This window comes from Crassostrea angulata, chromosome 5 (assembly GCF_025612915.1).
Source record: "Crassostrea angulata isolate pt1a10 chromosome 5, ASM2561291v2, whole genome shotgun sequence".
NCBI lineage: Eukaryota > Metazoa > Mollusca > Bivalvia > Ostreida > Ostreidae > Magallana > Magallana angulata.
The window spans coordinates 12,380,134-12,407,102 of record NC_069115.1 but is presented as its reverse complement, the minus strand read 5'-3'; the positions used below and the strand labels follow the sequence as shown (position 1 = coordinate 12,407,102).

The 26,969-nt window shown below is 34.8% G+C and overlaps 1 protein-coding gene across 5 annotated transcripts in view; it reads left to right on the top strand.

The window, feature by feature from the left end:
• LOC128184483 (protein quaking-A-like) overlaps positions 1–26,018 on the top strand; it is a 33,449-nt gene extending 7,431 nt beyond the window's left edge. Inside the window, exons 2-11 of one of the 5 annotated variants that reach the window (XM_052853984.1) lie at positions 2,739–2,872; positions 5,867–5,983; positions 8,152–8,295; positions 12,759–12,890; positions 12,951–13,077; positions 14,974–15,075; positions 16,273–16,545; positions 16,866–16,888; positions 18,600–18,685; positions 21,522–26,018. In XM_052853984.1, the coding sequence (XP_052709944.1) occupies positions 2,739–2,872; positions 5,867–5,983; positions 8,152–8,295; positions 12,759–12,890; positions 12,951–13,077; positions 14,974–15,075; positions 16,273–16,545; positions 16,866–16,888; positions 18,600–18,685; positions 21,522–21,663 (1,280 nt within the window). In that variant the 3' untranslated portion in view covers positions 21,664–26,018. Of the gene's footprint in view, positions 1–2,738; positions 2,873–5,866; positions 5,984–8,151; positions 8,296–12,758; positions 12,891–12,950; positions 13,078–14,973; positions 15,076–15,531; positions 15,628–16,257; positions 16,546–16,865; positions 16,889–18,599; positions 18,686–21,521 lie in introns of all 5 variants that reach the window. The other 4 variants (XM_052853979.1, XM_052853980.1, XM_052853983.1 and 1 more) reach the window with 4 other exon arrangements.
• The last annotated feature ends 951 nt before the right edge of the window (positions 26,019–26,969 follow it).

Sequence of the window (26,969 nt, the reverse complement as noted above, 5' to 3'; positions counted from 1 at the left end):
TGACTGTGTCGATTAATGCAAAGTATGTCTTCTGGAGGCTTGCGAGTGATATATTCCCACTGACTGATAGGTTCTAGTCTAAGAAAAGATGTTGTAGCATCAAAAGGTGTAGCAACGTTTTTTTTTGTGCACATTTTTACGACAGAGACGTACAGCTGAATGATTTATTGAACATAAAATGAGTGCCAGAAGACTAGTAAAACTGATCCTGAAAGTTGGTGAAAGCTGTCATACTTCTGCCCCGGGGCCCCCCAAAATGACAAATCCCGTCCCTGTCATGTTTTATCACGGGGGGTGAAGGAATTCCTGTTGATTTTTATCTGAAAGTACAGTTAGTCACAGAGATTGTATCAGGATAGTAGAATTATAAAGGCTGCAAGCTATGGATGGCGTAATGCTTACATCAGGGAGGGGGTGCTTCAAAGCAGAGCCGGCTAACTTGTGGCACTTAATGTCACACAGGTAGATGTACCTGTAATATCTGGGTCAGGTGATTGCTCTATTTGTAGATGGAACAGTTATGCCTCTGCCAGCATCTTTGGTTAACTGAGTCCTCAAAGTCGGCTCCAAGCATCACATTTCTACATGTAAACTCGAGTTGATAAGCATCGGAAGTCGGGAAACATCCTCATAGTATTATACAATGTACATTCAGTAAAAAGATTGAAGATGCTTGTATCATATATTGTAGCTACACTATTTGCATAATGAAGACAAAATATCTCTTTAATTTTCAGGGCTAGTCTTGTGGTATTAATTGCCTAAATTTAATGACATTTTCACCTGCTGAATTTAAATGCATTATTCTTGTAACAACACAGGATGCCCCTTAGCTAAACAAACTTCGGATTCTCCGCCAGACTCCCATGTTTCCTGTTCGTTATGTTTTCACCCGTTATTGAACTTATGTCTGGCGTTAATTGCGCTAATAATGACAAGACTATGGTTCATGAATATTCAAAGTAGAATCTGAAGCTTCCTGTGGTTTATTGACCAAGTAATGACTCTGTTTGATGGTTAATGATGTCTTTGGTATGCACCAGTGTCTAAGATACTATGAGAACGTCGGACATAGTGAACGTTGAGGGTGTTAGGGTCTTCTTGGTGTTGCTTAAAATGTCCACGATTAAGACATTGACAAGAATGGTCTCAGTTAACAGGTTAAGTGTTTTATAAAGTCATCTGATAAAAGCTTTCAAAATTCCCATGAACTACAGTTGATTAATTATGTATGTTGATCTAAAGTAGAAAACTCTACACATGTTTCTTAATTCCTTTTTAATGCAGTGTTTTGTACAGATCAGTTCAAGGGTCAGGATTTTGAAACATGCATAAATTATTTCATTTCCCAAATATTAAATTGTAAGGTTAATTTCAATGCTTTGCTCAAAATAGTTCTGGAAGAGTGCATTGGTTTTAGATGCTGTTTCTTGCTCTATCACAGGGATGATCTGAGATGCTAATTAGAGAGATGAAAAGGAGAGATTCAAAGATTTCAGACTGAAAGCTTTTATCTCCTGGCTAGGGGTAAATGGTTTCTTTTTATCCAAGATGATGATTTTAAAGGGGGTTCCGATTGAAGAGGTTTTGTTGCAGGTGGATTAGAGGTAGAGCTGTAGTGGTCACTGGGTTTACTGGGTCAGGTTTCATTTAGTGTATTGTCTGTCCTACACAATGTAAAAGAGGGCAGGTGCCCCAGTGATTGGTCCAACTCTCCTCATCATTGACCCAACACAGCATTTTTATGATGCAAAAGTGAACCATGAATGCATTATTAAGCTGCAAAAATGACCCAACAGAGCATTATGAGCTGCAAAATGAATAAATGCAGTAAGATGCTGCAAACGGGAAAGAATGTACATTTAAGAAATATTTTTGATTAAAATGACTTGATATCAAGGTTAATGCTCAGGTTATTGCCCATCTTCCCCTGATACTTTTTACTTTTGTGTGCATAAAATTTTGCCAATTTCTTGAGATGCTGTGTTTTTTTCTTTGATGTTTCGAGCAACCGAGATTGATAATCACATTGTAAAACACTATTATAGAAGTTGAATGATATTTTGATTTTTTTTTGTGGCCACACACTGTTGTGCCATTGTGTTGCCAATTACTGTTGCAATAATGATAGAAATACCTTGTGGTAAAAAAAAATGTTCGTTTAATCATAGACGGAAAGAAATAAATCCCAAGTCCCAAAGCAAAAGAAGATTTCTACAACGTGAAGTCATTTGCTAATTGCTGCTAGAACAGTCATTTATTTGATCTTCATTTGATAGAGTATGAGAACTGATCAAAACTTTGATGATTTTGAAAAAAAAATTCTTGAGGAAGCTAAGTCCCAGTAATTATGGTGCATCTTTTATTGGCAACAGTTTTGTATTTATTGGGAAAACTTAAACCATGCTGTAGATTTCCCCTTGTTTTCTACGAAGAAAAGAGATTTCTTTTGAAGAATAACCCAATTAATGCAAGAAAAGAAGAACAAATGCTAGTCTCCAATTTGAACAGAAGGTTATGGTTAATAATTTCAATCATGCAGAGAATGAATTGGAAGCAATTTGCTGTACAGATTTTTTTTTTTTTTGGTTTTCGGCAAACATTTGGTTATACATCTGCCTTTGCTGTCAGAGGTAAGCTGACTTGGCACAAGGAATAAAAGCAGTTCAAAGGAGAACTCCAGAGAAGAACAACTCTTTGCTCCCAGTATATTCATTAGTACTTTTTGTTTCTTTCAGAAATCAACAGAGTTCGCTTACAGTTGTTTCATCACAAGGGCAATGGCAGAATTCCATTGGATCTCCCAGAACCCATTGGTCCAGTCCAGACAATCTCAGAGAAGCTATATGTTCCAGTTAAAGAACACCCCGATGTAAGAACACATAACATAGATTGTATATAAGCTCCAAATGTGTCACTGTATACAGGGAAATATTCACCCCCGTTTTATTTTTGCCCTCTGTCTGGATGAATTGAAGACGGGGCAAAACCGTTTGCACATGAAGAAGGGCGAAAATAATACAAGGCGTAAATAACTCTGTATAAAGTAATATTTTTCAATTCATATAATTCCTAATTGTGTACCTTATTGTTTTAATTCCTATATAAGTATTGATTTTTTGAGATTTTTAATTTTGCTTTATTTTTAATTGATGGCGGTAAGTTCAATAGAAACCATTTTTTGACAATTTGTGTTTTTGTGGTCTACATAAAAGCACTAAATTTAGCAAAGCTTTACTCCACAGAAACTTATTACCATATGACATACCCAAAACAAGCAAAGTGACTTTGTAATTTTGTGGTTTATTAATTGGAGAATTTTTTATGATACCATGCATGTGGGAAAAGACAAGTGATTTGTTAACTGCGTGTGCATGTCACATTAAAAAAGATTTATTCATTGAGGTTTGGTAAGTCTGAAAGCAACCAGAGACACTTTAGGGAGGTAGAAATTGTTTAAATGCAAGTTGTCTGAATTTCTTGACATCATTTTATTGGTTCTAAAGAGGAAGCAATGCGATCTGTATGTATATTGTATTTCGAGATATTTTCAACAGAGCATAACATGCACCTGTAAGTCTTACTAAAACAGCTCAGTTATAATGCCTATTAAGATGCCATTGTGTATCTAACCTCCCAAAAAATGAACATGTAATGATGGAGAGTAGTATTATGTTGCACAATACCTATGATACTTGAGAAGGAATGCTATAAAATAACATATTATCCTTTCACTTTCTTTGTTAAAAAGATCAAGGAAGTATAATACAGCAAGTGAGGGTCTCATGAAAGAGAATTAAAAAAAAAATTGCCATTTGTTTGAGGGATTTTGTTAAAGATTGGGGGGGGGGGGGGGGGGGGGGGGTTGTGGTGGGGGGGGGGGGGACGGTGAAGGGTTTGCCAGACCGTAATGATTAAACTTAGCTGACAGTCACTGCACTGCTCTAATGAAGTAATGGTTCAGTGTACCTGGGTTATATACAGAGACATCCCAGCAATGACGACAATAATCTTTGGAGGGGAGATGTCATTGCACTTTGTGTTTGGGACCTGATGTTTATGAGATGTAGATTCCCCCTCCTGAGGACTCGCACCCTCCCAGGTCACGCGTTATGTCACTTTATGACAGCCTCTTTATTGAGTTCTCATTCTTGTGTGGGTGTGCAGTCATTGCGTTTTTTTGTAGATAGTGCATCTCTTATGTTTTATTGCTTTTCATGTTGGGTTATGATATTCGGTAATGAGTTCATTATGATGATGCTTTAGGGGGGAAGTAGAAGTTATCATTCACAAATTTCATTTTTCATATTGGGCAAATCTTGCAAGTATGAATCCTTTGACAAAATACAACAGGTGCATTGTATAGGGATATGTGAAAGGACAATTTCCTTTGTTATTACATCAGGCAAAAGAATAACTAGTAATTTTTTATAGGGGAGGGGTGTTACAGAATACATGCTTCACTTTTCTAGAAAATGAGTATTTTAAAATCTTCAAAGAGCATTTTCACTTATGGTACATCATGTTTCACCCAAAGAAAATGGAATAAACTTGTTCCAGAAATTGGTACCAGCAGCTGTAAACACAGAGGGGGGAACAAGAAAGAAATGACAGGGGTATTTAGAGAGCTGTAAACTGTCTGTTTGTAATCTTAGAGATGGAGTCAAAAGAAGCTAATTGTAGAGAGAGGGCAGACTCTATGTAAACAAGCTTTTATCTCGGGGAGGTGATAGGTATGGGTGATAACATTACAGTCAATGGTCAGTGGAGGAGGATGAAATGGAGGCTCCACAAAGTAGCATCCTACAACATACAGAGAGAGGGGAGGTATTTGTTGAGGAATTCCTGTTTTACTTTATTTTGATCCCCATTGCCAGGAGTCAAGAATTGTTGTTGTTATCCGTCTGGAATTGTACATGCAGTTGCAGACATTTTGTTGATGTGCTGGAGCCTTAAACATGAAAATTGGCAAAATTCTGAGGGTTTACATGTATTTATATAAGAAGAAACCTGACTGAAATGATAAAATTTACAACTGAAAATTTGTTGAAATTGAAACCTTGAGATTAAAAGGGGCATTATTCTAAAAAAAACCCTCTAAAGACCATAATAATTTTGGTTTTAGTGGTTTTGTATATCACCGAAGGTTTTCTTTTTTACAAGCGAGGGCAGTGAACAGCCTCCTAATTGGCTAATGGTACAAGGTAGCGAGAACGACCACCTGGGGACTAGTTAATTAAACTCAGGGAACCAGTCTACTGTGGGGTCACTGATTAGAGACACATGGGCACACTGCTTTGAGCAGATTATTCCTGGTAGTGAAATGGTGTGGATAATCTTGCCAGGCAGAGATATAATTAATTGCTTTTGATTTAAAAAGAGAAACCCAAAAATCTAGTAAATGCTGTCTGTGGGATATTAATTTCTTGCATCATTTGCTGCTATCAGGCCCCGTAGTTAGTAGTGTTCTGACTGACCCTTTGAGCTATGTAAAAACTCACTGGAGATCAATTAATTGATGCCATATTGTTTATTGGTGCTTAAGAACTTCATAATTGATCCATGAATTGCTGCTAGTGAATTCATGTAATGATACAGAACTCTTTAGAATAGAAGGAATGGAAAGAAATGGGCATTTAGAGGAATATACAGCATATACATCAGTATAAGACAGCTTCACATACACTATATGTTTACACAAGCCAGACTATCAATAACTAGTAACTCATCCCTTTCACTGTGGAGTTTATTACTCATCTCAATTTGTTACACAGATGTTTGAATGTATTATTATTGACAGCTATTCTGTCACAAGATGACAAGTCTGAGTTCATAGTGAGTGTATTTTCTTTTTTGTCTTTTTCAGTTTAACTTTGTGGGGAGGATATTGGGACCACGAGGGATGACGGCCAAAGAGTTGGAACAGTTCACAGGTTGTAAAATCATGGTGCGAGGCAAGGGATCAATGAGGGACAAAAAGAAGGTAAGGATGACCAGGAACAGTAACTCTTGGTCTCAGGAACAGTAACTCTTGGTCTCAGGAACAGTATCTCCTGGTCTCAGGAACAGTAACTCCTGGTGCCAAGAACCATAACTCCTGATGTTAAGGCAGTAGGGTATAAATTAAGGAACTGAAACTCAAATTCAAGGAACAGTTGCTTATGATATTAGAAAAAATTGTATATCTTTCACTAGTCCAGAAAACAAGGAGTGTACTTCAAAGAAGTCTGTTAATTTAATTACTCTGCCATAGGTTGGTTTCCTCTTCTTCTCTTTGATATTGTCTAGCATCAGTCAGACTCAAGAAAAAAAAATCATCTGTCATCACGAAATGGTAAAAACGTTTGTAGGAAGAGGCAAGCCTTCAATGGTCAAATGATCAAAGGATAATTCTCAATCTTGCGTGGTTAGCTTCCTAAACGGACATTTTTATGGAAAAATCATTGAAGCATTTGGAGCAGTAGATGGCTGAATTTGAAGCTTTATAGAAAGATACTGTGTTGCAAAAATGAGTCATCTCAAAAATTGATATGAAACTACAGCATGACTCAAATGTTTGATTATAAAACAGGTTTTTTTGGCTTAAAAAAGAGATTTCATGTTTGTTGATGGCTTCAGATAGCTCTCTTGGTCTCTCTTTTTTTTTTCATCATTCATTCTATCACGACTGATTATGGCGCATTCTTCCACGTATTCCTTCAGTTTCCAAACAGATCTCTTACAAGCTGTACATTTCAACCTGTTAACAGACTTATCACAAAATTCAGTTATATAGCAATGACTACTCTAAGTCTAGATCAAGCCAAACATGAGATGTAGATTTGGGACATTGGGACCCAGTATCCCCATGTCCGAGTCTTGGTGATGACAGGGTTATAGTGAATTTATTGGAGTCACTGACAGATCTTCTCCAGATGTAGCAATGATCATCTTTTTATATCTGTTTGATAACTAGGAAGGGAGGGAGAGATAAGGCTAGTTGATGAAAGAATGCATCCTGCTGTTTTGTTTTTGCTGGTGCACTTTTTTTCCCCTCCTCAAGTTTAAACTTATCTAAGTATTTCATGAGTGGAACTTTATTCCCATGAAAACTTTCCTCTCTTTGGACCGTACTGGTAATGAAGTCCAATGTAGAAGTACATGTTTTATAGGTTGAGGATCTTGTGTGAATTTTCGATTAATGATTATTAATTTTTCTATTTTTCTCCATATAACTCTCTATATTTGCTGGATCCCATATGCATGTAGAAGTATGACTCTTAGATCTAGTAGAACTTGCCTCATACTCTGATGTATTACTGGAAAGAGATTGATCAGTGTTTTTGAAAAGTTTATTTTTAGGGTGTTTGGCTAAATGTTCAAGCATCTTGGTTGTGAGAGTTTTCTTGGGAAACAGATGCATATGATTGATCTACGAGTGAAATTTTTGCTGCAAGAAGGGCATGTTTAGAAAATGGCTCAGATGTTTCTTCAGCCGCTGAAATCGGGCACTAAACGTGTCCATCGATATTCACTATGCAAACAGTTCTTTATCTTGATTTAGAATTATGAAGATTGAGGAGCGTAGGATCAGCCATTCTTCATTTGATTTGTTGTAATGATTTCAGCCTGCAGTTCGGGGTGTCTCTGAGGAAGAGCAAGCTGTAATTATAAGTCAAACTCAGGGAATCAATGTCACTTATGTAGTTCTGAATCATGACTGTGGCTTATACTTTTCACAGTGACACTACAAATAGAGCATGCATTTTATTTGTGGTTAACCAGTTATATTTCAATTATCCTTGTAAAACACATGCTTTTTTGCTTTTTTTTAAGTACAAAGTATAAAGAAGAATTGAACTCCAGAGTCACATCAGAGTGATACATATTTATAAATGCAAATGAATATTTGTAAATATAGAACTGGATTTTACAAGTGCAAATGTAGAGTTACAAGTAAACACAATGATCTTCCCAATACATATTTTTCTAATTTAAGGTTAACTTAATTATAGCTAGGTAATTGAAAGCTTTTTGTTAATTACTACAAAGATAGTTCCAGCAATGTAGCAGAAAAACATATTTTTCTGGAATGCAAGTTATTTTGGTGTGTTGTAGAATGTTGCAATTTTGTATTTTTCAAGCCTCATGTTTTGTTTTTGTTTTAAACAGGAGGAACAAAACAGAGGAAAGCCAAACTGGGAGCATCTGAATGAGGAGCTACATGTCCTCATCACCGTTGAGGACACAGTTAACAGAGCCGAGGTCAAAATGGCCAAAGCGATGGAGGAAGTGAAGAAACTCCTTGTACCCGCTGTAAGTATGGCCGACAACGGCATTCCCACCCTACGCTCATTCATCTCGAAGAAACATAAAAATGGCTAATTCAGAAGAGCAAACAGGCTGGCAAAGATAATTGAAAACACTTTTTAAGAGCCTGTAAATGCAATTATAATGGAGACCAGTAACTCTAGCTCTTGTTTTGATTTCGTTCCTGTTAATGTAATGTATTTTCATGTTTTGAAGACGTACTGTTTTAATGTTGATTTCTAGCTTGCTTACGCTGTTCCTATTTGTACGAGGCCATTACTTCTGGCATAACAAGACTAAGATATCACTTACTCACCATTAACAGCCACTGGGATGTTTAATGTCAAATCAAGATGCATTAAATTCATAAAACTGCTCTCTAGAGCAGCCATGATAAAAAGCCCCCAGTCTGGACAGGGAAAGTTAAGTCTGGTCATTCAGAGAGGGGTATTTGATGAGAAGTTTTGGGCCTGTTTACTTGAAAGCTGGGAGGGGAGGGGGGAGGTTTAGGAGCAAAAATATGTCATGACAGTAAGTGGGTTGCTTGAACAGAACTTTATTTCATGGTTGTGTCAATGCACAAACCTTAAAGTTAATAGAGTCTTAACATGCAAGGTTTTGTAAAGGGGCTTTGAGACCTCAATTTGAAGATTATTAAAAGATAAAGAGTTCTTTGAAAAGCAGTATTAGGATTTGGGACCTTGTGCTAGTATGGAACACACAAATGGGTTTCTTTAAAAATAGTATATATATAGATTAGTCTCTTTCTTTCTTGTGCAATGGGATTGGAGAAAATTAGAATGACCTCTAACAGTTAATTCAGAAATAACAGGTTTGAAAAAAATGGCCCAATTTAGACTAGGTTTAGTCGAAATATGTCATGTATCTTCATTTGACACTGAAGACAATTAAGACATGTATATATTAACCAAAATAAAGGTTGTTTATGCAACGGAATAAAAAGAATATTTCCTCTCTGATTTTGTAACCTTTGGTCCCTCTATTAAGATAAGGTTCTTGAGGTATTGCTCATAATAGAGGAACAAAAAAAGTTCAAGTAAAATAGGACATGATAAAAAGATATATCTCCTGTTGATAGAAATCAAAATTGTTATGGATCGACAGAATTATCAGAGTGATAAGGAAGTTTTATTACGCTCATCTGAAATATTTCCTCTCTATGGTAAATGAGGGTCGGAAACAAAAGTGAAGTGGGTCTGAGTTGAATGGTCAAGTGTTAATTTCAGGAAAGAGATACAACTCCAAACTTTTCCTGCTGCAATTGTTGATTTGAGCTTTGGTTTTATTGCATTTTTGAAATAGATAAGGACCGAGAACTTTGTGTCAAATGGAAAGCAGGAAACGTGAATGAGAAATCTCTTCCTCTTTTAATTTTCATTGTAAAAGGTGAATAGATGTTGTAATAGTAGATGTCAGAATTTATAAATAGTGAGCTTATTTCTTCCCGCTAGCTTAAAGCCATGAAATTTGAAGCCAGTTTTTGGTAACTGTTTTAGGTTTCTAGAGAGAATTTGTACTACAGATTGGTATAACCTTGATTGAAGAAAGCTGTCATTGTAAAGGCTTAAAAAAGGGAATTAGCCTTTAAGAGTTATTGAAAGAAAAGAGATGAAGTAATCGGTTTAAAGGTCTTTAAACACCTTTGACAAGATTGGGACTCAGTTTCTAGGCTCAATGACAGACTTCTTACAAGGTTGTTATTTCTCAAGAATGGATAGAATTTTTCTACTGGATATAGATTTCAATAATTATTCAAACCAAAGTTTGCACTGACTTGCGAAATTGTCCAAGAGTTGATCAAAGGAGATAGAATAGAAGGAAGAAGGGGGGATCTTCTGTATATTAAAGAGTACATAAATATATATTTATATATTGACAAACCAGGGGGGCTTACTTAGACTGAGTAGAATTAGTCGATGGTGTTTTTCAAGCCCTCAGAGAAAAGTGTCCCAACAATAAACCGCGTTCCTGTCATCCATAGTGAAAATGTTTGTGGGGTGTTCAGTGTCTGTCTTCAATGGGAGACAATGGGTCGTCAGAGACTTGGCCCACCAGAGCAAACAGCATGGGGAAATGTTTGGTCTAGTGCTTTTGTGTTGGGACCATTGAGGGAGGGGGTTTCCATTCAGTAGATAGGATACCCGCTTCTGTGTGAACATTGCTGGAATCCAGCTCAGTCTGATTGTTGACAGAAGAGATTTCTGTAACTCATTTTCTGTTGACATTAGAAATCAATACAATTGTTGACTTCTGTTGGGGAAAATTAGCTGGTTGGGCTGCCCCTAGAGAAGAATTGAGCTTGACACTTTATTCACTAACAATTAACGCTTAGATAAAGAGAGAAAGCAAAAGGCTAGTCTTGCACAGTGTGCATACAAGGGTCTCTGGACAGGGTCTGAACTTGTTGGACTGTTTCTTTTGCTCAGACCTTCAGTAAATTCAACCACTGTGTTGGCAAATATTTGAAACGCAAATAGAATTGTATGGCTTGTCCAGAAACCTGTAAACACTGCAGGCTCAGCATTGATTTTCCTATTTCTTATGATTAACCAAAAACAAACAGAATTTTGTTATATTTCTTTGTATCCATTTTTGCCGAATTCCAAAGGACAAACGCAAACAAGATATACAGTTAGCTTTCAAAAAAAAAGCATGTAAGAAAAGATACAACCTGTTGAATGGAATGTTTTACATTGGCCACAAGAAACGACTATATTCAAGACAATTATCACTTGATATGATCAGACAAGTCCATAACAAGAATGTTTTATCCCACCCAGTCTCCAGTACTAACCCCCTTTTTATAGAACATATCAGGGTTTTTCTGGCCCAAAACTTCAAAGTATTTTTTTTCCCCGAGGGGTTTCTGTCCTTGCACTCTAAACTGTCAAAACATCACAACTAGGTGATGAATCTTCTCATAAAAATCAATCAGGGGCCCCGGACTGACGAATTCACGAGAGAAGTGACAGGAACATCGTCATTTCATGAGTCCTTGTCCAAACTTCTCAAGTGATCGGTCAGCATGTCCATACTGAAGTCTGTACTACAGTGTGGGGGGGGGGGTTAGTATTGATGAATAAGGGCCAAATTAGGTTATCCATCATGTTGAACGAACTCGTCAAAATCGTATCTTACTATATAACCCTGTCCATCTAGATTCTATTCAATGTCAGGGGATTCATTTAGATGCCATAAAAATAATTTGAATTTCAAACTATTGCTTGTTTTATTTCTTGTCCTTAAATAAGATATGATATTCACTATTTATTTTGCAAGAGTCTTTGACTTCTTTTGATTTTGATTATCTGGTCAATGATTAGTTTACATGAAATGCAACTGCACGATCAAATATGGCAAAGCGAATTCGGAACATAAGGAAAACAAATTATCCTGAGTTATTTTTGCTAGCTTTTACTCTTAAGATCTTAAGACTTCATAGGGAAAAACTTTTATTCTCTTGAATTCTGTGTATTCTTATAGCACCGAAATTCAGCAAAGAAATTCAGAAAACATGTTTAGACGTGGCAGGGCTTTATAAATATTCAAAACTCCACCAGGGCACTTGTCTCGGACTCCATAAACCTGTAATTATCATAGATTGTCAGCTAATGTGTTGCCCCAAACTGTGTGTTCAACTGGCTTTGTACAAGAAACACTAGATTATTATCATTTTTCAGCATATTTTTCTTTCGCATGAAGCTTGCTGGAAGGTATTCGTCAAATCAGAAGGCCTCTTTTTTCCCCTTGGCGTTCATTGTCCTTTTAAATAAAAATTACCTGTCGTATTTAGACTATGGATGCATTTATTTTATTTAATCTGAAGATACAATAGAGGAAATAAATGGATTGTTACCTCCTTTTTTTTAAGTTGTTAGTATCAACTGATCAAAGAAATAACGACGCTGTTTTTTCACGGGTTTATAGACAGTTCAGAATAACTAGAGAGAGATAAATGGTGGCATTCAAAAATAAAGTTCAAAAGAGCAGCTAAGTTCTAAGCAAGATTAAAAAAAAAAAATACTTCATAGTCTACATTTTGATTCGAGTAACTGCAAATAACAAAAACTGCGATTTTCTCTCCTTTCATTTCGTGAGCACTTGCTGAGGTCTCACAGTGTATGAATTATAACGGACTAAACGAGCACTAATTGTTGACTTTTTTCTATTAACCAAGAGTAGCTGACACCTGAAAGCCTTGATTGTGTAGTGTCTAGCAGGGAGACAAGGCAGGCGCAGCAAGCCTTCATCTCTCGCTCTGTTTGTCTTGTCAATTTATATCCTTATCAATTTTAAACAAAAGTTTCCTTTAACTCTGCTAACACACTAAATCAATCTAACTTCCTAATAAAAAAAATATAAAATATGGGACAAAAAAAATAATAACACATGAGACCCCCCTGATAGAATAGTGTAAGAGAACAGAGTATTTGGTTGGCTTTTTTCAGCCCGAAGGGGAAGATGATTTGAAGAAAATGCAATTGATGGAACTGGCCATCTTGAATGGGACATATCGCGATTCCAAAGCGATCCCACTAGCTCGTAAGTCTCAAGCCTGTCTCCGGGAGAGACAGGGTAACGTAACAAAGTGTACCTACTAACGTGTGAATGTTGACGTGTTTGCGACTCTTTCTTTACAGCCCGACGGAGAGGATGACCTTAAGAAACGTCAGCTCATGGAACTGGCCATCATCAACGGCACTTACCGCGACACCTCCAAACCCCCCACCACCCAGGCGGGCGGGGGTCAGTCCTCTACCTCCACTCGTAAGTCTGGCGGCAGCCGACGCCCACTCGCAACCCACGCCAGTTCTGTGTGCAGTGTTTATAGCTTTACGTTTTTTCCCTTATCTTCCCCCTTGGCTGTCTGTGTTTATTTTTTTGCATTATGGTGTTTTTTTTTCTTTGGCTTAAGGAATTTTTTTTTCCTTCCACCCCCTTGGAGATGGCCACGCCTGATGGATTGGGTCACTGATCTTTTGTAGTAGTTCATGCATGATAGACCGCTTCTATATTTTATCACCCTGTGACGGAATTCTCTCTTTTTTGTATATTTCATTATACCTCTGAGAGGAGAGATCTAACAAGACACGAAATCATATACAATTCTTTGTTTAGATTTTCTTTTAACATTTCTGATAGATTTGTGATAAAAAGAGGGCAACTGTGCAAATTTGGCATAATTGAAAAATATTGAATTACTACATAACTCATATGGTTTGTGTCTTGCTGAATGTCTGCTTTCAGTATCACCTTTTATTGAAGGCTTCAGAGAGGGAAGGTAGCATTTGTATGAAAATATATATATCTCTGCATGTTGGTATTGGTGTGTTATTTACTGGGAGAATGGGTAACTGCAATCTACATCCAATATAGCAGTGTAAGGGGAGTAACTCTTATTCTTATTATGGACTCAAAATTTCAGTAAATATAAAATGATTTAACCAAAAAAAAAAGAAGAAAATTACCTCCTTGAAGCCTAGAATATTTTCTTTATTTCAGCTGCTTTTTATTTATTCGGATTAGTTAGGTTGTTGATTTTACCAACTTACAATTCAGACACGTTGTTGGCTTAATGTAACATGTTTTATAAGTTGACTCTATTTTAGATATCTTTATTACATATATTTAGTCTTTTTCACCATCACGGCTGAGATATTTTCCACATTCGTTTTAAATTTTTTTACAGTGAAGAATAAATATTTCTTAAGAAAATGGAATTTAATCTGTTTAACTTTGAATTTTTTATAACGATGTTGAAGGAGGTTTGTTAAATATTTTGTCTACATATACAAGTAATTTAGAATAGATATTTAATACCACAGGAAATCAAAATAATAATTATATTTTATAGCCATCATTTACCCTTCTATTTTCTTTGAAGATTCTTCACTGTACGTTTCTATTATTTTACATGTTGTTTATAAGTTCATCAAAGAAATTATGATATGCATGCAATTATTGGATGTATCAAAGTATTCATCATTGTATGCTGTGTATTAGCATGTCTTATTTCTTTATTAAATTCTCCCTTCCCCCCAAAAAAAATTGACAAGCAAAAAGGCAAAAAAGACCACCCCTCAAAAAAAAAAAAAATGGAATGATTTAATAAATGCAATGTTTTATTTTTTTAACATCTTCGGAATATTGCCTTTACCCTTTAAAAGTTCTATTTTCTCTTTTGTAAAGTTTTTGTATTTGTTTGAAATTTCCTAAACAAATGGAAGAATTTGCAATGACAAATTGAAAAAAGATGGCTTTGACCTCTTAATTACATTGTTGGCATATATAAGTATCAGGTATCAGGGTGATGCCTTGACCTTAGAGTTGCAAATTCTTTCAGGAAATAGTTGAGCTTTTTTGCAAGGCTGTGAATCCTTTCAGACTGAAAATGGTTCCATTAAAATTCACATATCGATAAAATATTATCATTGGTTGAATAGGTTTATGATCAATCAGTAGATTTTGCCACAGTTTTTATAAAAGATGTTATTCAAATTAATATAAATAGCATGAAACCAAATTTTTTATTTGCTTTGAATTAAATGTTAAAAATCTTGGAGTGGGAACTAGTTCAGTCTTTGGAAGGAACCAGCAACTGTTGATATTTGGGTGTGTGCCAGCTGGTTGACTGACTCTTGTGTTTTTTGCACCTTTTTCAAGATGCCTTTGGACTTCCTTGGAATGCACAACTTCAAACCATGCAAATGTTGGGTCAATTCGACACCAGCGGACTCGACCATAAGAGCATACTCAAGACCTCAGGTATTATCACATACCTGTTCACCTGTGCATCTCTTAGACAACAGGCCCGCTACAATTTTTCTCCTTGTTCAATCTCAAAAAAGCAAAAAGACTTTTTTTTGGTAAATTTATCCATGGAAAAAGTGCCTTTCTCCCTCTTTGTTTTAGAAAAAGCTAAATTCTCTTCTTCTTGGAAAAAAAATCATCCAAGCAGGCCAGCTACACTTACTCTCTTTGTCCATTCTGAAAAAGCAAAAAACTTCTTTTTTTACAAAAATTATCTATGAAAAGATGACCTTGCTCCCTCTTTGCCCATGCTGAAAAAATCTAAATTCTTCTCTTTAAAAATAATCATCAAGGAAAAGTTGAAACTAACTCTAATTTTGCTTTTTGGTGGTCAGTTTAATTTTAAAATATTTGTTGCATATGTTTTTTGGTTTCAAAGTTGATTAAAATAAAATTCAAAATTTGATTTAGAAAACTCCTGTTTAGGAAGACTTAATGGAGGAGCAAGGTTTCCTCAAACTAGTCAGATGTTTACTAGTGGAGCTTTTTCAGACATTGGATATGGAGGTAGTGTGGGTTTTTGTTGGTCAGGGTTTAGGGGAAAACAAAATGAACTAACACTGTATGAACAAGGCAAAAGGGATTTGAAAATAAGTGTTGATTTCTTAAGATTTTATTAGCACAAGCTTAGGGATGGTGGAAAGGGGAGGGGAGGAAAGGGGAAAACATAAGGGTCACAACTATAAAAATGACAGTATGCTCATATGGTTAACTGTAGCAAATTTATATCAAACAGTTTTTCGAGCAATATTAGTTTTTTTTTATACAGAGCCTCAATATTTTACACAAAATTTATATTTGTATCAACCATCAAGCCTTTCTATCCATTAGACTTATGCTTCTGTTTCAATGGACAGTTTTGATTGCAAACTGACAGACTTACTTTGTAAAAGATAATCTCAAGAATTAAGAAATTGTGTTAGATAACACAACAACCTTAGTATAAGAATTCCGACTTCATTTTGCAGGTCATACATATTTAAACAAAATTGCTTGAATATTAATTGCATGGTTCTATAATCTACTTAATTGTATCATTCATGTAAAGAATTGTCAACTGATTTATAATTTTCTTTGTAAAAGGATTTGATGTAGTATGTCTAATTGGGTAATGAATATAATCATTAATTCGAGTAGATTATCAATTTTCAGAGGCGCCTCGGTTTCTGACTGCAGCTTCGCCCCTTACAGCCGGGATCTCTCAGCTTCGATCCCCCACACCAGCAGGTGCCCCCTTAATCCTGGCCCCACGCATGCCACAGGTGGCTACCAGTTCTGCCACCATGATCAACCCCCCACCCCTGGTGTCCCCTACAGACAGTGCGGCCACCGGACTGATGTACAACCCCTACGAGTACCCCTACTCCCTCCAGCCTGCCGCTACTCTTGTGGAGTACCCTACATCTATTGAACAGACGGCAGCCGGTATGTTAAGTTTCTCCGCTGTGCGGTAAACGTAGATTAAAAAACTGTAGGAAGCGCAACCAAAAAAAAAGATATTTTGTTTTTACCATATCTTTATGCATTGTACTAGAATTTTTTATTGATCATATAAGCAATTTTTTTTTACGCCTAATATTTACAATCAAAGAACTATTTTGTTCCCATACATATTCAATGACAAAGTTTTGTCGAAGATGAATTTATGATTATTACAAGTTTTCTATGTATAGAAAAGTGTTACTTTTAATATTGCCTTATTTTTATCTTTTTTCGTTATATATATATACATATATTTATTTTAGTCGACAATCATTTTAAGATTTATGTAATTATGATTTTTGGTCCCTCTCCATTGATATATTTTTCATTGAACATTCCATAGTTTTCAATTCAGAATTGTAAACAATTGAATGCTTATAATATCATGTACATATATATCTATTTTATATAGTTTAGCCACATCTTGAGTAGATTGTAAAATAAGATGTTGTTTTATTTCATGCTAGCCTGTAATTATGGACTCGTTGGGTAGGTGATCGGACACTGGGTGTCTATTTATAGCTCTGACATCATTAATAAGACAAGGGACATAACTCTAGATGATGCAAGTCTAAAACAGGAAGTAGCCTACATCTTTTAGGAAGTGTGTTGATATTTTAGAAATAATCAAAATTAATTCTTTGAGTTTACCACCGTTTTGAGATAAACATATCATTGGGGAAAACTGTTAAGATATAAGATCATATAATTGATCACAGAGAATGAGAGAGAAAGGAAAATGAGAGAGGAGAGAGGCAGGATTAAGAGATATCATAATCTTTGACTTAATTCTGTTTAACAGGTAGCTTAAGTAAGAGACTCGGCGAGCCATTGAACATATAGTGGGAAAGTAGACAACCTAGTCAAATATTGTTTGTATGTGAATTCACACAAGGCAGTCTCACTCGTTAACCAAAGAAACTAGTTCATTAATGTCTTAATAGAGAAGAGTTCCTTAGATTGATTTGGTGGTGGCTTCAAGATTCATTAAAAACAAATGTCCCATTGTTTGCAAGCCTCAGCTGTTGAAGTAGGATAATAAGTTTCTTTTTTTTTTTGAGTTTTATAATTTTCATTTTTGGAGTGAATGAAGATTTTGTTTTTTTCGTAGTGACGGCTTACTTGACAAATTTATTATTTTCCTTCTTTTTTTGTTTCCATGTCTTAATTTCCAAAAGCTTGTGTTTAATTTATCCATTTTCACATCTTTTAAACAATCGTTTTGTTGATATACTGATTTCGCACTTTAAAAAACCTCATAATCTTTTAATAGGATTTTTTTGCTTTATTTATTTGCAAATGAATAAGATATAAACTTTTTGGCATGTAATATATGTAATACTTTACGTTCAACAATTGAGTTATTTGAATAACTACATTAAGATTAACATAGTAACCCCCCTACACAAGTAATTAACTGTTTCTGAAATTAACATGTAAAATTAATAAGGTAGCTCTTTTTGTGAAAAAATGAGCTTCTGATGCTTTAGATACAAGCCATCAGTCTTTCAAGCATTGGTATTTTTTGGTATATATATTTTTCTAGTTTTTTTGTTTGAATATTTGTACAAAACCAAAAAAAATTAGGCCAATTTTTGTTGTGTTTTTAGATGCAATATTTAGCACCATCAGGACGCAATTCAATAGTGTTAAATGATGTTTGCATTTATCATTTAGCTTCGTTAAAATGAAGATTTGGGCAATATTTTGTCACTTTACAACATCAAAATAGGTTTTAATATCACATTTAAGAAATTAGGATTTGATCGACGCTTTCCTCCCAAAAATAATTTTCTGAAAAGATTTTAAAAAGTGCTAATTAATAAAAAAAAAATCTCTCATCAAAAGTGTACCTGCAGTTGGGAGAAAAATTGTTTGCCGTAGACTTGGGGGTTGGGTGATTTTGTTCTAGGATTCCAGTTTTAACGGTTTTATTATTCTAGGTTTTGGGGGGTGTTATGTTTTGGGTCAGGTCTTAACGTGTTTAGCTATTGCAGGTGCAGTGCCTAAGATGCGAAGGACCCTGGACACTGTACGGACACACCCTTACACAAGGGTGGCTCTTCCATAAGTTTGGGGGAAGGTTAGTCCCATCTCTCTTCTTCATATAGAATCAGTTCACCATACAGACTATGGGTTCTAAGGCTTCATCCATCTTGTTAATGGTTTTTCATTGAAGATTTTTCATCTTTAGATTGAAAATAAAATTAAGAGCCATTAAATCTAGAGTCTGTATGTTGATCTCAGTCTTCCATCCGTCTTTAGTCTGGAATTTTTGTCCCGTTGAATGAGAGATCCAACCATGTACTCACCATTGACTACCATTGAAATCTGTCTCAGAACTTGAGGGCATGATGTGAATACTAATGCTAAAAGTTGACAAACGTGAAATGATTAATGAATTAGTGTCAAAAGATTGATGATTAATCCTCCCTTAAAGTGTGTTTTAATCCTCTTCTGAACAATGCAGAAATCATTGCATTTTAGGAAGAAAACTAATGTTTAGAAATCCATTATGGGATTTGACTAATACCAGGAAAGTCTTGATATGTAAACACCTCAGAGATATTATTTTTATTTTGTTTTTTATATAAAAGTGTTCACATACATCCCGTGCAATAAAGAGAAACCTTTTATAAAACAGTGTCAGTGTGTAAATGTTGGTATTGTCGGCCATTATAAAGCTAATTAATACATTCTATTGATGTTTTTTAAAAACTTAATCGACCACTAACCCCTGAAAACTTTGATTTACACAGACTTTTTTCTCCTCCTTTCCTGCCCTAATGTGTTGTCATTGAAGGTAAATAACCAAATGTCAGAAAGAATAACCCCTATTGCTAACATCTTAATTGAAGACAATTTTCCTGGTATTTGTCAATTTTCATTAGAAAGAAATAACCTAATTTTCTTTTCACAATGTCAAGGCATAAGGTTATGGCCTGAAAGCCTAGACATTGTAAAGACGGTCCAATAATAAATGATCTCTCATTCAAAGAAAATTCCAGACTTATCCAGACTGTGCTTATAATGTATTTGTATTGTAGGTTCATGTAGTGTTTTTTTTAGGAGGTTTTGAGGAAGGGGTAAAATCCCCAACGAACAGAGTATGTGTGATACAATGTTTGTATGGTATTGTGATAATACACGTTTCGTTACAGGTAGTGTAGAACACTAGAAATCGTGTTCTGTTTATTGTAGTGAAGATTTATGATGTAGATATTATATGCCTACCTGTGTAGGGTGTGAGAGATGCCCGGTTCCTGTAAATGTTAGTCCCATAGATTGAACTGTGTTAGTACTGTGATTATGACGATGATTGAGGTGGATGTATAGTGCATAATAATGTAACGCTCAACCATTCCATTGTTTATTTGTATTCTCCAGCACCGAAATCTCAGGCAGGTTATATCGACAGGTTATTTTTCTTTTATTAGAACACCGTTTTTCATGGAGAATTATCAATATTTATTTTTTTTTTCCGATTTTTCTTTTTTTTGTTTGTTGCTTATATTGCTTATTTTGTTCTGTCTTGTAGTTTTTTTTCTAAGTGCTAGAATATGAGCAATATGTATTTATTACCAAAAAAAGTAAAGAAAAAATGCTTACCAATTGATAAAAATGATAGAATTGTTTGATTAATGGATGAGAACACATTACAAAAAGATATTTATTATAGATTAGTTAGTCTTCTTGCGGAAGATTATTTATTTGAAGGTGTCAATTGTTGTTTATTTGAAATGTTCAAAAAAATAAAAAAAAGAACTTATCTAGTAGTATGTCTGTTCATAGTACGTTTACAAAATAACGTGGGATTTTCCAAGCGCGTGGAGAGACTTTGTTTGAAAGGGTCATTTCAACATTTGGTCATAGATATTGGTGGTAGACAAGACAAGTTTCCCTGAAGTAAACTGACGCTGCTCCAATTTACCACTTCCATTCATAAACAAAAACTTGCTTCTATTTTGGAAGTCTGTCTGGTCTTAGAAATTCAGCATTTGGAAGGATAACAGATGGCTGAAGAATTTATTTGTTTTCTTGTACCTGTGTTTTGTTGCTGTTGTTGGAACAGAGGGTAAATTGCTTGTTGTAGAGTAATTCTTTATCTCCTAATACTGTCCCCAACCCCCAAATGCTGTTGACTTAATTGCTCCCTGGGCTCTACATCATGGGTTTATTGTCTGCTTCTAAATACACTTGTGGCATCTCTCGTTATTATATTATGTATTCTTGGATTATCAGTAGACTGCACTATGTAGCCTCTTCATCTCTTGGTATTCATTAATTACTGTTAATTAATAGGCTTTTATACCAACATGTATCATACAGACTAATTCAGCCAAATACTAACCAGCAGATCTAAGTTGTGCCGTAACCAGCCTTATAACACTTACAGAAAAAATAAAAAACAAAAGAATTTTCAGGGAAGGGGGTGGGGGTATTTTTTCTTCTAAATTAGCTTAAAATATCATTTGGTTCTCAAATCATTTTCCACCTTCATCTCTGTAATTCTCTTTTTAAAACTCGCAATTTGCTTAACTTTTGTGTTTTACTGCTTTAGACTTAAAACAAAACAAAACTGATACAAGATATTAAAGCCAACTAAATTTATAATGTTTTTATAACTATTTCTCTGTTTGTTAACTTTGATTGCCAAGTAGCATGATTTTTAATATCCATACTTGTTAACCAATTTTTAAAAATTTGCATGCCAACAAAGTGGTTTTTTTTCTGACCAAATGTGCACACACTTTAATCTGCTGTGGTTAGTGACGGCTGTGTTCACCCAGATGGTTAAAACAGAGAGATTGATAATGTAATGTATCTAAACTACTTGATTATGAGAATGATGCAGTATATGGTAGCAGTATGAACTAACATTTTTTTCTTTCTTTTTTTATTTTTCACCTAACTCTCAGCTGTGCCTACGAAACTAACTCAAACCCACCAGAACACTTGAAAAACAAGAGCGAGCTACAAAACACTGGATCAGGGGCCTCAATCAAAGGCAGCAACGCACGGCACCTAACTCTGTCGCCCACGATGTTCTACTCACAATAAAACAAAAGCTGACATCTTGGTGTGTGGGAATTATCCAAACAAAATCTTAAAACAATCGCTGGATATAAACAAAGCTGCCTTCCTTAGCAAAACTGCAACCACTAACATGCCTTATATTTATAAAAAAAAGTTATATATATTATATATACATATGTTATGGCAGAAAACAAATTTTTGACTTCATTTGGATCATTGAGAAATTGTGAGTTGTGTTTATTTTTTTACTTTTCAAGGTCTAATTTTGAGAGAGGGCCATTGTGTGTTTCTTAAGTATAATTTTTGTGTTTTGTGAAATTGAGGTTGAAATGAGGTCAATTCAGAACCGTCCTTGTGCCAATAATATTAAAAAAAATCATGTAGAAAAACTAAGTGCCTGACAATTTATACTCTTCAGAACTAATGTAGACTAACATTGTTGATGTACCAATTTTGTTGTTAATGAATGTTCATTGGTGTGCAACAAGGATTTATGCTATGTCATTGTTTTTCCCATTATATTGAAAGAATAATTAACTCCTGTCATTTTTGCCTTTTCACATCAAGAACTTAGATGAGATTAACATTTTGTATTTATATATTAAACACTATCTGTACAGCATAATTTTTACCTTTACATCTGTTTCTGTAATTTTACCAAAATACATACTCATCTCTTCCAAAAGATTAGAAAATGCTCCTTTACACATTTATTAGACAGTTCTGAATAGTATGAACAGTAAAACTTGGAAATGTGTCTTGAGGTTTTGCCAAAAGCCTTTATATTTCAGTAATATATATTTATGCACATATTTTTGTTTGATAGTGTTTAATGTTAGAATTTTGTAGCATAATGTTGAAGTTTGTTGATTTATTGAACAAATGAGCTTAAAATCAAAGTGTTCTTAAAATTCTCACACATGATTGGTTTTGATTTGAGATGCATTTCCAAGGTTTTGCCAGTTGATGTAGCAATAGTCTGCTATCTTCAGTGGAATAATATTCTAAGAAAGAGAATCTGAGATTATCTGCACACTTAACTAGAGAATCCTCCAGTATTATGGCTTGGGTTCTGTCTTCCTTCACTAATAGAGTTTTGAGTAAGCTTGACTTTGTGATTTGGTGTTCTTTGCTCTGTGTGAAGAGACCAGTAGATTTCATTCTGTATGCTTGTGTGTGCGTGTGTTTAAAATTTCCCTGTGTTTTTACATATCATGTTAATCGAGAACTGATGGATTTTGTAAATATTATTTTTTGTGCACTTGTTATATTTGCCAAACGTGGATGGCGTTCATATCACCGTTTAATTTTTTGCATCTTTGGAATGATGATCTGTGTCGCGTGCTCACTTGTTGCATAACACGGATACCGCGGCCAATATCTACTTAAACGAGTTCATATGATCACAAAACACAGGGAAGAGAAAATAGGAAAATTATTGTTTTGTGTATGAAATTAATAGTTTCATCTTCTGTTTTTTGTACTGTACATACTTTTTTTTTATAGAGACTTAGTTGTTGGTATCAATACCTTAATAGTAGCTATGCAAACATTTTTGTCAAACTCCCTTTAAATTGTGTTTGGCTCTGTGAAAGTAACGAAAGGCACTCTTGTTTTTTTTTAGAGAAAAAATAACATCGTTTTTTTGTGTAACAGTGGTTGTATAAGATTGACTTGAAAGGGTTGGAGTATTACCTTGAATTTTATTAGATAATGGCCGTTTGCTCGAATTTCATTGGATAATGTCTATTAACTCAAATATCATTAGATATAATGGCTGTGTAAAAGAAGAATAAATCGTTATGGTTTCTCGCTTACAGAATCTGAATCTTTGATCCAAAGTGGTCACAATTAATCCCTACCCATTCAAGTCACTTAAAATTTAAAAGCAGTGTATGTAGAATGTTGAGTTGAGATGCTAGAATGTACAATTTAACTGCTCTTTGTATTAGCCTATTAATTCACTCATTCTTGGTTTTTGGCACATGATGGAAGAGACGGATTATTTTGGTTTCGATTGATTTTTTTTGTACTGTTTTATTGAACAAAGTTGTGAATTTTTTTTATTGAATGCTCAACAAGAAGTCATATTAGGCCTTAGGATAGGTACTTATATATATCACAAATCTGAATTTGGATTGAATCTCAATGCAGGGCTTTTTTTTCTAACTTCATATTTGAACTTAATGTTAAGCATATCCACTCTAGGATTTAATTTACACCTCGTTCTCCTCGCTGTCTTTAGTATATTGGTAAGCTTTGCATGGAGTTCACTATAATCTGGCCTTGCCAGTCACTAACAACACCTACCCATAATCTGATGCTTTCTGAAGATCTGTAACTTTTTTTAATACTGAATTCTGACATGTTTTGTTGTTTATATACTGTTAATTTTATACAATTGTTAACCTTAACAGGTGCATCAGCATAATATTCTGATTCTGTTGTTGCAATCTCTGGAAATTTTCTGCCACTTTCAGTTCATTTGTTTTTGGTATTTGGACTTATTACCAGTACTTAATAACTTTTTTGATATTTTATAAAATTTCATACCAAGAACTGGAGGCATGGCCAGAGAATTTCCACCATAACTGGATTAACAATGTATTGTATATATATATAATTCACAATGTTTCTCTGTGGATCAATCAGCATGCTTTGCCTGTAGTTAGTAGATCCATCATAAGTAAAATGTGAACGAATCTCAAGGTATCATCTACTCACCCTACCCTCAAACTAACCCAAGCTTCATTACCCCCAACCCACCGAAAGATAAAGTAAATCAACTGGAAAAATACTCCCTTGTGACTTGTGAGATTGACTCTGCCTTTGGATACCATCTTTTCCCCCTTTTCATTGTAAAGAATGATATACTTTTAAGAAGTTTGCCTTTATTTACTATACATAAGCGGCATATTAACCCAAACTGCTACTTAAAATTTGCATTTGTTGTCTTTTTGCATATTATTGTACTCTATATATAGATATATATTATTTTTTCTGTTCACTAGCAATAAAGGTTTTTAAAACAGTAACTCATCTTTGCAGTTCATACTAACCAGTGGATACAAATCTTCTTAACACTGCATCGTTTCGTTACTAAATATAACCATTTATATACTTTGCTGTTGTGTTTCTGTTACTAAGGTAACTATGCATGTCAAGCTATAATTGGTGGAGTGTAGTTCGTCCAAAGAAATCTGGACCTGTAACCTGGCTTTTGATTGGCCAAGAGGTCAGCAGATTTAGACGGACGTGATAGAAAGCAGCCTTGTTAACTGCTAAAGATTTCGAATGATTAACACTACGTTCTATGTATTTCAAAGCCAAAGACTTTCTGAACTTTTCCAATCTTATTTCGATTAACATTGAGCTTACCACAAGCCTCGAAGAGATCAATGCATAATAGTGATTACAAGATAGTCCGTCTTAAAACTACATTCTTCCATATAATCAAGAATTGTAATGTATTGGCATGATATTAACTGTCTTGTTAGTTTCTTGGCATATATTAACCGCAGTACGCTAAATATTTACAAAGTTCATTATTTCCCTGTTAACATTTTCTCATGGTAAAGAGCCCATCGAAACATCACACAAGTGCCTTATTTTGGGTAAAGAGATTTCTCTAATACAAAGCAACGTGCCAAATCACAACCACTGCTTAGTATATAAACCCCCAGTGAAGGATCCAGCTAATAGGCTGAGGGGGTTTCTGAACTTTGAACTCTCGCGGGAATCTGATTCACGTCAGGTGATTTAGGGCCCTTCCCTTGTTGGATCCCCCACTGCACTACACATACTATCAACGATCAGTTTTCAGGGAGCTTGTTTATTTCTGTGATAATATAATCAATCCTTCTAAGGTCCCAACAATCATGTTTTAATTGTTGATGACGTTGGCAAATTTACGCCAGGTAATCATTCACTATAATCGAAGCGTAATTTTATGCGCACGCCTTCAAAGATCACGTGACTTGCAGGAAATGACACGTGACCTTTTTTGTTATCCATGACAACGTTAGCAGTATTCTTTTGTATCCAGAAAAGACTAAACTATTTTGTTTACTGAATAAACTCGTGTTTCATTATATATATTTAGCCGTTGGTCAAGGTCGCAAATCCTATCGTTTCGTTTGATAGCTTCTCTTGACCGCGTCTGCGTGAATGAATTGGGCGGTTGGTGACATTACATAGCTTTTTAAATGTTTTGTCAAAGTTTTGATTTGTTGTTGATGACGATGTACAATCACAGAGAGAGGAGTGAATCTCTTGATGAACAATGTTTATACACTCTGTCATCGATATGATGACACGTTTATACCAATAGACTCGTACAAGGACTTATTTTCAAATATTAAACTCATTATGTATATTCATTTGTGTGTTTGTTTATTCTGAGTGTTGAATGTTTACTTTGAGTGTTGACAGCGAAAGATGTGATTATTAACCATGAAAAAATCAACAAAGCACCATAAGGACTGACATGCATTGGGCAGTTAAAAAGACAAGGTCACGATTTTGGTCAAATTTCATTTTTCTATTTTTAGTGTTTATCATTCCTAGGAAATGCATTTGTAATGATATCCCAAAATTCAAGAGTCAGTCGTAGAGTTATAAAAAGATACGGAGCTCGCAATTCTTTGTCTCTGAAACATGGCTCGGGTCCCCTTTTTTTCTCGGTATACCGGTATATGTTCTTTTTCAAACGGACTTCTCTCTGTGTTAAACAGTTTCAAGCATAAATAAATAGTTGCTAGCGTTTATCATATTAATTTTGGGTCTAAAACTGAAATTTTTACTTAAACAATCAAAACGTAAACAAAGCTTTCAAATTGACTACATGACAAAGAATGATGAGCTCTGTATCTTGTTAGAAACACGAAGACTGACACTCATTTGGTTGATCATTAGAAATGCCATACTAAAGCAATTGTAAACAAAAAAAAACGAAAGATAATTTTTGACCAAAATCGTGACCATGACCCTTTGAAGGTATCGAAAACCTTGAGATTCAGTGCATTGTAATACAAAACGGCGATAGAAACATATATTTAGTTATAATTCTATTTTATTTTTTATATAAATGTGATTGCGAATCGAAAAAATCTTTGCACAAGTTAAGTTTATTCACTGAAACCAAATAATTTGATACAAGAGGACCATGTAAACAGAATAACCAAAAATTAAAATCGTCAGAGGTATACATACATGTCATACACGTATACAGGAAAATATAGAAGTGAAAATAGACATATCGGGATCAATATTTATTTAAGGCTTTGGTATGAAGGATCAGAACAGGAAAACAACTATTGGGAACAGACTCT